Source organism: Mchenga conophoros, linkage group LG2 (assembly GCF_057382185.1).
Source record: "Mchenga conophoros isolate Kocher_MC1m ecotype Shallow Benthic linkage group LG2, M_conophoros_male_GT1.1, whole genome shotgun sequence".
Lineage (NCBI taxonomy): Eukaryota > Metazoa > Chordata > Actinopteri > Cichliformes > Cichlidae > Mchenga > Mchenga conophoros.
In genome coordinates this window covers 2,116,182-2,129,302 of record NC_140527.1, presented here as the reverse complement: position 1 = coordinate 2,129,302, position 13,121 = coordinate 2,116,182, and the positions used below count along the sequence as shown (strand labels likewise).

General features: G+C 43.1%; 1 protein-coding gene across 3 annotated transcripts in view; it reads right to left on the bottom strand.

The window, feature by feature from the left end:
* Positions 1-961: 961 nt before the first annotated feature.
* Positions 962-13,121, bottom strand: part of stox2b (storkhead box 2b) — a 54,860-nt gene continuing 42,700 nt past the window's right edge. For all 3 annotated transcript variants that reach the window (XM_085282656.1, XM_085282665.1, XM_085282675.1), the window contains 2 exons: positions 10,621-13,009; positions 962-4,545 (listed from right to left, as the gene is read on the bottom strand). In XM_085282656.1, coding sequence (XP_085138782.1) covers positions 4,341-4,545; positions 10,621-13,009 — 2,594 coding nt within the window. In that variant the 3' untranslated portion in view covers positions 962-4,340. The remainder of the gene's footprint in view (positions 4,546-10,620; positions 13,010-13,121) is intronic.

The following is a 13,121-nucleotide window of genomic DNA, read 5'->3' as shown; positions in this document are numbered from 1 at the left end:
GAGGCTGGAGACCAAAAATTCACACAAAGGTGAGGACACTTGTCTAGATAACACCAGGTAGTACGGTAACTTGTGTTGTAAGAACAGGTGCACCCCCACAACGCTCACCAAAATCATCAGTAAAACCAAGAAGCTCCAGACTGGTCACAGCTGATAGCAAAGAGTAAGAAGAAACCTGCACTGCACAGATGTTTAAAGCCCCCACAGAGATCTAGTATAAGTCAACCAGAAGAGCCCACCACACCGCAGAAGCTGAGGGACACCGAACAGACCTGAAACCCAAGCAGAGCACTGGCCAACGCAACCCAGGTGCCATGCCCACTCCCAAAGGTGCAAGACAGCCATCCCCAAAGGAGCCTACCTGAGTCCCAGTCTCCGGGAACAGAGCGGCACCCATCCCAACCCAGAGAGCGGGGCGAAGAGACAGAGTACCAGGCCGGCAGGGAGGACCCGGGCCTGCACCACACAGGACAGCACAATGTATACAGATTAAGGAAAAGAGAAGGTGGCTCCAGGACCCATCAGCTCTGTGGCCCACTGCTGTCGAGCAGTGCATCAGCCTAGACCGACAGAAGCATAGCTAGTGGAGGATAGTCCAGCCAAAAAGTAACAAATGCATGAACTCGTTTTTCAGCATCACTCTGAGACAGGATGCAATACTGCAATTCTTTGTTGAACCCTTTGAATTAAAGCTTCAGTTACATATTGGTGTTTGCTGGTGGAGGCAAAACGACAACATATTCATGGAAACCAAAGATATGATGCAGACTAATGACACGTATTTGTTTCATCCACACTGAATATCAAAAGAAATGCTTTTAAAATGTATCAAGCAGTAAAATCACTCGAGTGGCAGATCACACACATGCAGCCGTTTCATCTGCAGGAGCCCTTCTTCTGCTGCAGGTCTGGCAGCATCGCTTTAAAGAAGGCTGCAGTAATGAATGAAAAGACAGCGATGTAACCAAACATTGTTATTTTATTATCATAAAAAGTAACACAATCCCCATTAGGCATTACATACACTACAACAACAGTAACACCAGTACGACACATCAAAGGGACTTTTGGATATTATAGACATTTTTAAAAATCCCTCCTTTTTATTATTTAAATTGTTTTGACTAGTTATAACAGATGAACATAATTTACAGGTATGACATATTGTCACCATTAGAAACATTGTTATTGTTGAGAATCTCCAGTCTTAAAAACAACCGCTAATGTTGAGGGAAGACATTTCATGGACTGTCACTGTAGAAACAGGGATTGTGCTGGAGAAGGGTTGATGTAAGGCCACTGGGCCAGGCGACAATGTGGAGGCTCGGGGTAGGGAGCAGTGCAAACATTAGAGATGAGAGACACGTGTTCCAGCAGGCACACAAAGCCCCATTTCACTGGTGGAACAAAGAAGGACCCCGCTGCTGTGGAACAAGAGCTAAAAACCTTCAAACGTGGTAAAAGAGATGCAGAGATTCATTTCTACTATTGAGGCTTCAACCTAGCTGTGACAGTAAGCCTAAGGTTTCTGTATCTGCAGGGACAGGACTCACTCTCAGTGGTGAAGGTGGAGCAGTGATATCGGGACTTATTCTCATCTTTCTATAGTCTTACAACGTGGGTACAAATGGCACAAACAACCTATGTGTAAAAGTATAATTGGGACTAAAATCCTAGTGTAAAGGTAGTAAGAAAAACTACCTACTCTAGGGAAAGAGCAGAGACGAGAACCTTATTACAGAGATAAAGGATGTTTCGCAGATTTGTTGAATAAAGGTGACTAAAACTGGTAAAAGTGGTAGAAACCTTCAGGCATGATTGACTAAGGGCTACAATTCTAGAATACTTAACATTGAACACTCTGTTCCAGAGAACAGAACATCCCTGAGGGATACAACCCAAGAACTGCAGGGGACCCGATGTAGAACAACACAGGGGAAAATGCAAAGACCAACAAATGACGTCAGTTACACAACAAGTGAAATGTGGATGTGAAATTGTTTTTTAATGAGAACTTTTCTGAAAGTCAGCACTGGATGGAGTAAAGGAAAAGAACAGTGACGTCGACACTTTGATATGTAGTGTGATAGTATATTTATGGTGCCCTCTAAAAGTCAACTGGAATCCAACACGAGCAGCTTTTACTCCACACTGTTCATGTGTCAGTTGAATATGCCGTATATACACAGACGGTAGGGTGAAATATCACTGTACCGTTAACCTACTCTTGGAGAGCACTGAATACATGTGTTTGTAAGACATTCGCAGGCTAGAGGCTAATGACAGTGATGTTTCAGACTGTCTTTCGCTTCTATGGAGGTAGTTGGTATAAGTAGAGAGAAACTTACCGGATGGCAACAGTGAAACAGAAAAAGGGATGAGAGGAAATCACTGCTAAAACACTACAGAGGTTGTGGAACCCAATTTCAAGCATGATTTATAACAATTTTCAAATGTAGCTTTTAGTTCACACATCACTGTGACGTAGTCAGGTGCTCCACCTGCCAGTCAGTCTGGACTCTGTGCTGCTGGCCAGTAAACGGGAGAATGGTCAGTGCCAGAGATATGCAAGCACAGCAGCCGTATGATACTATAATCTCACCATATTGTCTTCATTTTTAATTATAGTCTCGCTGACCACAAAACATCTTAGCACCAGGAGTGAAGAGCTCAAGGTTTTGATTCAAGCCGTTTGAAGACAAACTGAAGTATTTATAAACTTGATAAAAATATAAATCGGCGAAAAAGCTGTGCAAAAATACTAAAAATGTCAAATCCCTGTCTTTTTCTCTGTGTGTGTATACCAGACTGGATGCTTTGTTTGTTAGAGCTTGCATTCTGTGTTGGACTCTAAGTCACTACAAGTGCAACTGCAATGTTGTACATGGCACATTAACATGTAGCACAGACTTTGCTGTTCTCACACAAGGATTTATAACGTGAACTCTCATGCACTTCCTGTCTCTGGAACGTGGGCGGTTATTTTAGTAAACAAGTAAACGTTGACCCCTCATGTCCACTGATTAAAGCCGTTTCACATCGAGGAGTCTAAATTTTGTTGTTTGATTCACTTGTTCAGAGTTTTTTCCTTTATTGTGTTGTCTTGTCGAGGTAGTATTTCCAACAACGCGCTGCTTATAGTCTCCAGATTGTTGGTGGTGGTTACTGTGACTAGAATGACGATATCTGTATTATAGGAGGAAAGACGAGCAGTGAAATAAGCCGTAATAACGCCTGTAGAGCCTCAACAGCGTCTAAAACTCATCTAATAAATACGTCCAGAACCTGAATGAAATGAATCTCAACAAGAAAAGCGACTCAGGATACCAAGAAATATTTCATGTTACCTACACACATAATATACTACACAAATGTAGTTGTCGGTGTAGAGTATTGTAATGTATAGATTTATAATGTAAATCTGATCACTGATTTTGGGGGTTTTTCCTCTATGAGACTGGACAAGGGACTCTATGTCCACTGGACTAATAAGACAGTTTTTGGATGGACTGTAGCCAATGGACATGAAGGGTAACAAAAAGAACAAAAGGTAAAAGTCTGTAATCATCAATCTCATCTCTGGACCTGCAGCCGTCCATGTTTAACTGCTGCCTGCACAGAAACCGCCAACAGTGTCGGGGAGTTCAGATGGGCACCATAGACATAAGAAATGCTTCCATACATTCTACAGAAATGTTCTCGTATAAAACAAAACAACTGTCCTTTATAACCACTTCACATGTGTTGTTATGTTTTGGAGTGATGATAAAGGTTTTTATTGCCATTTTCTGTGGCACTGCACCTTAAAGGGTGTTGCCATTGGCAAATGTTATTTGAGGGCAAACAGAGACAAGTAATGAGTAAGAATTGGTTAGTGAAACTCTGGGAACCCCTTATAGGTCAGGAGGACTGATGCTTCTCAGGGTGTAATACCAGTTGACACCACAGGAGGGGGTTAAGTAATCTTAAGCAGCTGAATGGGCGTGAAAATAACATAACCTGAGATTACAGATTATCCAAGCATTCAGTCACTCGCTCAGTCACTCACTCACTCGAACCCACACGTATGAAAAACACAAAAGCTGTAGTGTGTAAACTAGAGGCTAGAGAATGACAGTGTGCAATATCCTGGTGTGTGTAGTTCTGTGTGAACGAGCTGCTTCCTGGGGATCTAACTTCCTGTCTGTCCATCCATATGTGTGTTAGCAGGTATAATCACAAAGGACCTGTCACAGCTGCACTGCCAGTCAGTCTGTCAGCTTTCACTGTAACAGTCCATGCAGACTGATTTTCTGACCAGTCCACTGGCTCTGTGTTCTGCCCAGCCCTTAGTTCTGACCCTAGACGCTGGTGATTGACGCAAGGCAGGCACTGGGCTTCTGGAGTTTTTCTGGTTGGGTGCCAGCAGGTTCCGGAATGGCACGGAAGGAGAAAGGAGGACCGTTTCCAGTGGTGATGTTGAGGTGGCCTGGGCTCAAGGCCAGATTCTGCCGTCGGTTACTCTCCACTATTGAAGAGGTGTTAGATGCTAAGCTCTCTCTCGTTCTGCAGAGTGACAGAGACACAATTAGAAATAACACAACCATAAGAGAAGGTTCTTCAAGCTGACATTGGTGTGTGTGTGTGTACATATATATACATACACATGTGTTTGTGTATATAAACTACCAGTCAAACGTCTGAGAACAGTTATACAGTTATTTGTTGCAGTCGTTCAAGTCCAGTGAACAGCTTGAAATGGTACAAAGGTAAGTGTTGAGCTGCCAGCGGTTTAAAACAAAGGTAAGGTCACCAAAACTGTAAAATAATGTACATTTCACAATTATACAAAAAGGCCTTTTTCAGGGACAACACGGGTAAACATTTTAAATCTGTTCTGCAGCAACAGAGGCTGATCAGCCTTGAAAGCTGCTGCTGTTATTTCCTACATGCACCGAGTTGGTCAGGGCTTCATCCTACAGCAGGATAAAGACCCCACACAGTCCAAGCTGTGGCAGAACCACCTCAGGAACAAAGAACAAGATGAGCTTGGAAACATGGAGGTCCGGCACAGTCTCCAGACCTAAACCCATCGAGCTGGTTTGAACTGGACAGAAGAGCGAAAGCAAAGCAGCTACAAGGTCCACATTCATGGGAACATCTGCTCCAGATGTGGGAGAAGATTTGATTCGTGTTGTAGAAAGAAGCCACGGCTGTGTTCAGCTGTTATATCACAGGGGGCGACTTTGATGAGTCAGAATATATTTGGTCTATAAACTGATTTTGATAGTTTTTTCACTCTAACTTCTTATTTGTCCTATGCTTTCATTTCAAAATGCAATGAGACATTAAACTGTATGATTTTCAATAAAAACTGGAAAAACTTTTGATTGGTATATATAGTAGCTGTTATTGTCATTATTATTATCTGCTAAACTGATATAACACTATAGCTACCTCAAATCTCACCTTCTATTGCACATCGCTTTTTGTCTAATTTTATTATTGTTATTATTACTATTATATTTATTATTGTGACCAATTTCATTCTTCATTTCAGAATCACTCAGAATCAGAATCCTGTGGTGACAGCCGACACAGTACAGACAGTAACTGACTAAACTAAATGAAATAACACATCACAGAGTTACATTTACAAAGGTATTGGCCTCTTTCCTATTTTTTGTATGTTTTTCACATTTAAATATTTCTTAAATGTTTCTTAAACTTAAATTTAAACATTAGACAAAGATAACAAGTTAACACAAAATGCAGTTTCTAAATAAAGGTTTTTATCATTAAGGGGAAAAATTGAGTCCTACATGGCCCCGTGTGAAAAATACAAAGAGCTCAAATATAAATATCGCACAAACACAAAGTATCAGAATGAAAGACTTGTTGTGCAACCTGAATGAGCTGAAGGATGACTTGTAGAGGCTCCCACAGGCTGGCTGGGATGGGCAAAGGAGACTCACTAAAGCTTTGTGTTTGCAGTGATCCAGAGTAGGATGGCACGGTTGGCTCCTTCAACTTGAATGGGCTCAGAAAAAACTGACCCCCTCCTCAGAGGCTGGAAGCATTTTGTTTTTCTAATGGAGGCTAAATCCTTGTGTTCAGCTTCCTCCTATAAAATGTTTGCAATTTTACTTAAAAAAGAATAAAATAAGACTTAAATATGTTTACCCAACATGAAGAAGCATGCTACGCTCACTAGTGTCCACAGTGATTGATGCTCTACCAGGTGCACACGGACCAGACCATCAACAAGAAGCTCAGTGAGAAGGCAACAATTGTTGTGCAGTTATTAAGAAATGAAAGAAATATTAAATTCCTATAAATCACCTTCTGTCTTGAATTCCATCCTATGAGGTAATTATGTTCAAAACAAACTTTATTTTCTAGTAAGAATGTACTGACTTTACTCACATATGTAGCACATATGTAAATCTATTGTCTGTTGCTACGTTGCAGACGGGGCCTCCACACCTAAACAGGAAAATGAGTCATTGCTGTTGTGAGCTCCAGTCAATATTACAGGCTGTGGTCAGCTGACCTGTGGTGCTGCTCCGACGTGCTCTTTGTGGATTTACACAACTAGATGTAAGCAGATGTTTCACAGGCTGTCTTAATACCAGATGGTAAATGAAACTAAGCGTTATCAGCCTTGCACGTGTCCTGTCTACAGGAAGCGGTGTCTGAAAAGGGCTGGGAAAATCATCAAAGACCCCAGTCACCCATCACATGGACTCTTCACCCTCCTGCCCTCTGGGAGGCGCTACAGGAGCCTCCGGACTAAGACCACCAGGTACCGGAACAGCTTCTTCCCCACAGCTGTCAGACTCCTGAACTCTGCCTCCTGACATCTGACCCACGTTAACACATGGACTGAACATACACACACCCACAATGGACAACTGTACCCTCAAACACAATAATAACATGGACTGAACCACCACTCACAACCACTAGCACTTTATAGCCTCTGTAGAAACTATCTACACCCTCACTTATCTTAACTGCACTACTGTATAGCTCTGTGTAAATAATCATTCTGTACATTCGATAATCTTTAATCCTACAACTGTTTACAACTTGCATAGTTCCCATTTCTGTATAGCTGTATATCCCAGATTCTGTAAAGTTATTTATTTCATATTCTGTATAGTTTTTCATATTTATATCCTGTTCATATCCTGTACATAGCTTGTACTCACTACAGCCTGTACATACTTATAGTTATAGAATATTCACAACATACTTCATACCGTGTACATTATAACATACCATAATAGACCCATTTCTGTAATATACTCACATATCTATATTATTGCTAATATATATTGTAATATATCTATATCACTAAAGCACTTCTGGATGGATGCAAACTGCATTTCGTTGCCCTGTACCTGTGCATGTGCAATGACAATAAAGTTGAATTCTATTCTATTCTTATCTTTCTCCATCTCTGAGTTGGCTCTCGTTCTTTTGTCTCATTGGGGAAGCTAGCAGCTGTACTTTTTACTAGCAACAAGCTGCACACAGTTTGTATGCTTGCTGATATTTGTTGATCTGATAAAAACGTTGCATTTAAATTACCCGCAACTTAAAAATCAGAACTCCATCTTTGAGCGCTCCTCGTCTGTCGGGCTAGCTAGATGCTGAAGTATCGTGACCACAGCTTCTGGACATCCGCACTAATTCCAGTGTTGACAAGACCAAAAGATAAACCACTGGCCCACTTTTAACTTGTAATAAATGATGCATAAATGACATCGTTTTGTCTCTCTCGTCTCTGTGTGTGCAATAGCCCCATGGTGGCAGATACATCATTTGGATCGACTCTCATGTGCTACTGTTTAGACTCTAATGGTTCTAATGTTTGAAGCAGTGCACTGACAGGAAGCACAACTCCCCTCTTAAATCAAAATGTAAGGAGTCCATGTACAAAGCTGTCAGAGAAATAAATACTCAGCTAAAGTACAGATACCAGAAAACTGTACTTAAGTACAATTAAGAAGTACTTCAGTACTTCACACCTCTCAATGACTTTTTAAGCAGTTCATACAGTATCACAGTCAATCGTGTTGACTAATGTATGGAGATCTGCCACTATCAGAGCAGTGATAATGTAACTGTAGGATCAAACCCTCGGTCCTATGAAATGCAGTTATCACATCAACCTTTTTTACTTAATAACGTCTGAGTGGTCAAAGCTGTCATTGTGAGTATCATCAGCATGCAGTATCAAAAAGCTGCTGTCAGGGTTTAGCAAAGAGCTGAGGTGCCAGCTTTGTGGCTGTAAGCTCTCAGTTAAATTAGCATGATGATGCATTTACAAAAGCTGAAGAGGGTGAAAGAAATCTTTGGTGACCTAACAGTGCGCTGGTTCATGTACAAATATGTAGTCAGTTTACTCCAAGGGCAGCTTGTGAGTGTCAAACATTAGAGTGCGAAGGAGTAACTGTGCTAACAAAAGGAATACAGTGTAAGCAGAGGTTTTACACTCTGTACTGTTGCAGTTAAGGAAAATGAAAACAAGTCACTTCACTATAAAACTGGACTCGCCTGTTAGAAGTGTTTGGTAACTATGTGAGGTCTTTGGCACTGAAACTCAGGAGCACCGTTACAAACTGTTCCACCTTAAACATCAGAAATCTGTGTGTAACAGCTGACCTGTCTGTGTGTGTGTGTTTTTGTGTGCGTCTGTGTTGATAAAAGAACATGTTAATGATGTATCTCTGTACAGCTCTTAAACTTTTCATTAAAGTTGAGCACGACTTGGTTTCAATGAAACAATAAAAATGTCCCAAACTTACACAAATCACATTTTTATGATTGATTTAAATATTCTCCGAAGGGAAACTCCTAAAAGTAAATAAAGTGCCTTGAGGCCAGCCAACACAATAACTGCATCCACACCTTTCAGTTCCAAACAACTACTGGCCCTCTTTATGAAAGCCTGACAGAAGCTTTTTAACGTAAAAAGCGTGTTTTGCTGTGGTGCAGAGCGTTAGTAAATCTGGCCCTTGGACGTAGCTATTTTTTGCAGTTGACCTCATTACATATTTATTTGTAGGAACTTCTCTTTCAGTGCCATGGGGGGACCATAACAGAAGATGCATGCAGGCAATCAAGATAGTTTTTAAAGTGAGCCAGTGGATTAGTAGTGGATGTTTAACACAGTGAGAAATGAGTCCATAATGCACACGAGCAGCCCCACAGCTCAGCACCACACGTGCAGTCTCTGAGATCTGTGATATACATCATTCAGCCTGGTGTCAAAATGTCTTATACACTGTTATAGTCAGACATTCATTTCATACTGACTTTATTAGATACCTCAGCAGGTCAAACACACAGTAGGTCTGTACCTTTGATTTGTCAGACTTTCACTGGATGACCTCCATAACACAAACCAAAAGGAATATCCATCCCCAGCAGGTATCCACTACACTATGGTGTCCCACTCCAGATGATCTAATAACAATGCAATTGATAAATGCAGTATAAGAGCAGCTTTTACATATGTGTCTCAAGGTCAATTCACATCAGTTAGAGGGAATTAAAGGGTAGGGCTGTGCGATATGACCAGAATCTCATCTCCCGATATAAGACATCTATCGTCCGATAACAATATAAATCACACAAATGTAACATTTTCTGTAAACTCTGTGAATCTCCACTTGTGTGAAGTGTTTCCAGCTGCGCGTCATGTAGCTGGAGTCGAGTGTTTTAACCGATGCATGAAACGACACATTTTTAGACACAAGTTGTAACGGCGCCGTTTTCTTTGTGAGTATTTATTACACGGCGTGCTGCGGGGAGAAGCCTGTTCTAACGTTGGAGTCTAAGGTTTATTTTTTAGCACCTGGCGGCTCTTTTTGCTTCTCATCTGTAAATAATCTGCTCTTTCACGTGATTCAGTTTATTTTGAAAAGTCTCAACAGGATCTTGAGCTTTATTGTGAAAGGTTTATGTGGAACATAAACAAGCGAACACGCGATGCTGTTACCATCGTTGTTGCTAACGACAACGCATAAAAACAGGCGCTTCTGTAGTGTGGTTATATTAAATATAAGAGAAAGAGAGACGTTTAATAAATAAATACAGCCACTACAGTGACATCAGAACCATGAACAAATATTGCTGTAAACAGTTTATTTTGCGACACCACGAAACAAACGACAGCGTGAAATGAAACGACAGACGTTTTTATATCGTCATCAGATATACATCGTTATATCGAACAGCCCTACTAAAGGGGAATAATCACGTTTAGAATACAAGAATAAGATTTTCTGTTAGGAACTGTTTGGGAACGTGCCCGGATCATGTGTGTGAGCTCTGCATCTGACAGCTTAGGTGGAGCACAGGGCTCATGAAGAAGGTTGCTGCAAATTATCCATACATTTTCCTCCACTTATGGAAGTCAGGAACGTGGTAATTTGAGATTAAATATCACTGATATCATTTATCTACACTTGATAAATGTAAAATGTCTCAATTAGATACTAAATTATAAAGTATATAGATTGACGAACAAAGGCTTAATCTGGGGTTTTATTATTCTGAAGTGCATCCACCCCCCATGTACAGTGTTGGTGTTTATGGCTGTAGTGTGTACAGTATAAATATTCTCACCGTGGGGAATTGAATCCACTGTCAACAGTGACCGAGCTGGAGTCCATACTGTCCAGCCGAGCAGAATGAGCTGACTGCTGGTTCTGACTGGGCTCCGGAAGGTTCTCTTTGACACCTGGGAAGGCAAGCGTTCTTTCAAACCTCCTCTGCAGATCCCTCTCTTTCTCTCTTTCCAGCAGCCATTGCATGGTTCCTGCTCCACCTCCTCCCATGACAGCAATGCTTCCTCCAGGCTTCTCATCCTCTCCTTGACTTTTCGCGCCTCCGTCTTCAAGTTCATCATCATCTGAAACATTGTAGTAGTCAAAGTTTGCATCTGCAGCACTGGATGTGGGTTCAGTCCCTTGTGATGGAGCAGATGATGTTGCCAACAGAGGCTTAGGAGCATCGAAGGCTTCTTGGGAATCAAGAGCATCGCAGGATGATGACAGATTTGAGGAGGCAAGGGCTGTGGGTTTTCTCAGAGAGCTGTAACCTGGCAAAGGCAGGCTAGGTGGAGGTTTGAAGAGCGTATCTTTACTAAAGATCTCCTTTCGTTTCTCCTGATTAGAAGAGGTGCTGTGGGCAGGTCGTCCATTAGAAAGAGGGAGGTCAGGGATAGAGAGGGGTATTGGTGGCAAGCTGCTGCCCTTAGGTCCCACCTTTGTTAAGTCCTCCCTATTTTCTGGTGGATGGGATGTCTGTCTATCAGTCTGCCTGTCAATACTACCTGGTTTTAATCCATCATGGCTGTTTTTGCCCAGAGTTCCCAGAGGAGCTGTTGATGTGAGAATAGCCTCAGAGGATCCAGGGCATTGGAAGTAATCATCGGGAGAGGCAGAGTTAGGCAGTGGTTTTGGTGAATATGCTGGGAGACTATCCCTGCTCTTACTCTTCTCCAAGTTCCTGCTCCCATCCAATCTCAGGGAATCCCCAGGCACCTTAGTGGAAGTGGGTGTGGCACGAGAGTAGTGAGAAGAGCTCTGATTAGCTCGCAGGGTGCCATCATCAGTATAGTAACGGCTCCGGTCATCATAATAATCGGGTGGTCCAATCAGTCCAGCTCCAAGCGGACCTTTAGAGTTGTCCATTGATCGGGAACGTTCCTTGGCCTTGTTGCTGCGTTCATTTCTGGATTTCCTCTCCTGGGTGTGGGAGTGCGAGCGGTGGACCTTAGAATGGTGGGCTGATTTGCCGTGACTTGGCTCAGGGAAAGGCATTTCTGTGCGTCGCTTGGCAAGCTCTCCGGACACATCCCACTCTGGAGTAACGGGCAGGTGTGAGGAGTCAAGAATGTTAGGGTTGCTGTGTGCCAGGTGGAGTCGGGCCCTTTGCCGCTCCATGGCCACTGCCTGTTCCCTTGGTGACCGAGCCAGTGAGCATGAGTAACCTCTATAGTCCCTTTCGGCCAACTCTAAATGGGAACTGTCACTTGGCTCACAGCGAGTAGTCCTTGTCTTACTATGCGAGCGGCTAAGTTTGGTCTGGGACTGCTTTCTGTGTCTACCCCCACTTCTTCTACTTCTGGAGCTGTGATTGGCCGACGATGCTTTGCTCCTCTGAGCACGCTCTTCTTCAAGACGCTTCATGACTGCTGTGTGTCGAGCAAGATTCTCCACTGTGAGGTCAGGATTGATTCTACGGATGATCTCCATCTCTACGTGGCGTGGCAGCTGGCTGGGTACGTCCTCATCCCGTAGCGGCCATTCCTCGGGGGGGAACTGTGCAGAGAAGGTTGCAAGCTGCTTGGCCTTATCTTTCTTAAAACTCAAGCGAAACAACTTCAAACCAAACTTTCGACTTCCTGTAGCACTAGCTCCAGCTTGTTTCTCTATGTCTGCAGTTCCTGCTACCCCTCCTCCTGCTGCGCCCCCACCTCGGTGCTTGTTTAGTGTATCCGTCTTGAATGGGAACCCGAGTGAACTGCGGCTCTTTTCAGTGTTCGCTCCTGCTTGCTGAGGGGGTGTTTGTGGGGAGTGAGGTACCGAGTACGCCTCCCGGTGGTCTTTGGGGGATCGCCGCTGCAGGGTGGTGTGGTGGCTAGGGGGGTCGTCTCCACGATAACTGTTGTTGTAAAAAGAATCCCCACCTCCCCCGCTGTGATTCTGGTTGGACTTTGGGTGTGTTCGCTCTCGCACACCCCCGGAGGTGGAAGGGGTTATGGTGCCAGAGAGAGGGGAGGTGCACTGTGTCTGCTGATGCTGCTGCTGCTGGTTCTGATGTTGGTGTCGGTCAGCAGAACGCTCTTCCAAGTGATACCACTTGGAGCTAGTTCGGATTAGGCTTGGAGTAATGAAATAGGTTTGAGGAGTTACGATAAAATATCCATCAGGTGTCGGGTAGATCTTCCGCTCACGGACCAGCATGTTCAGAGTATGGCGCAAAACCTCCTCCGTTGGTGTAGGTACACCTGACCAAAGACAGAGACATGAAGCAGTAAGTCCACTGGCTCTTTACAAAGACCTCATTTAAACCCGCCCCCTAACATAATTAACTAAAAAACAAACATACAATCCAGGATT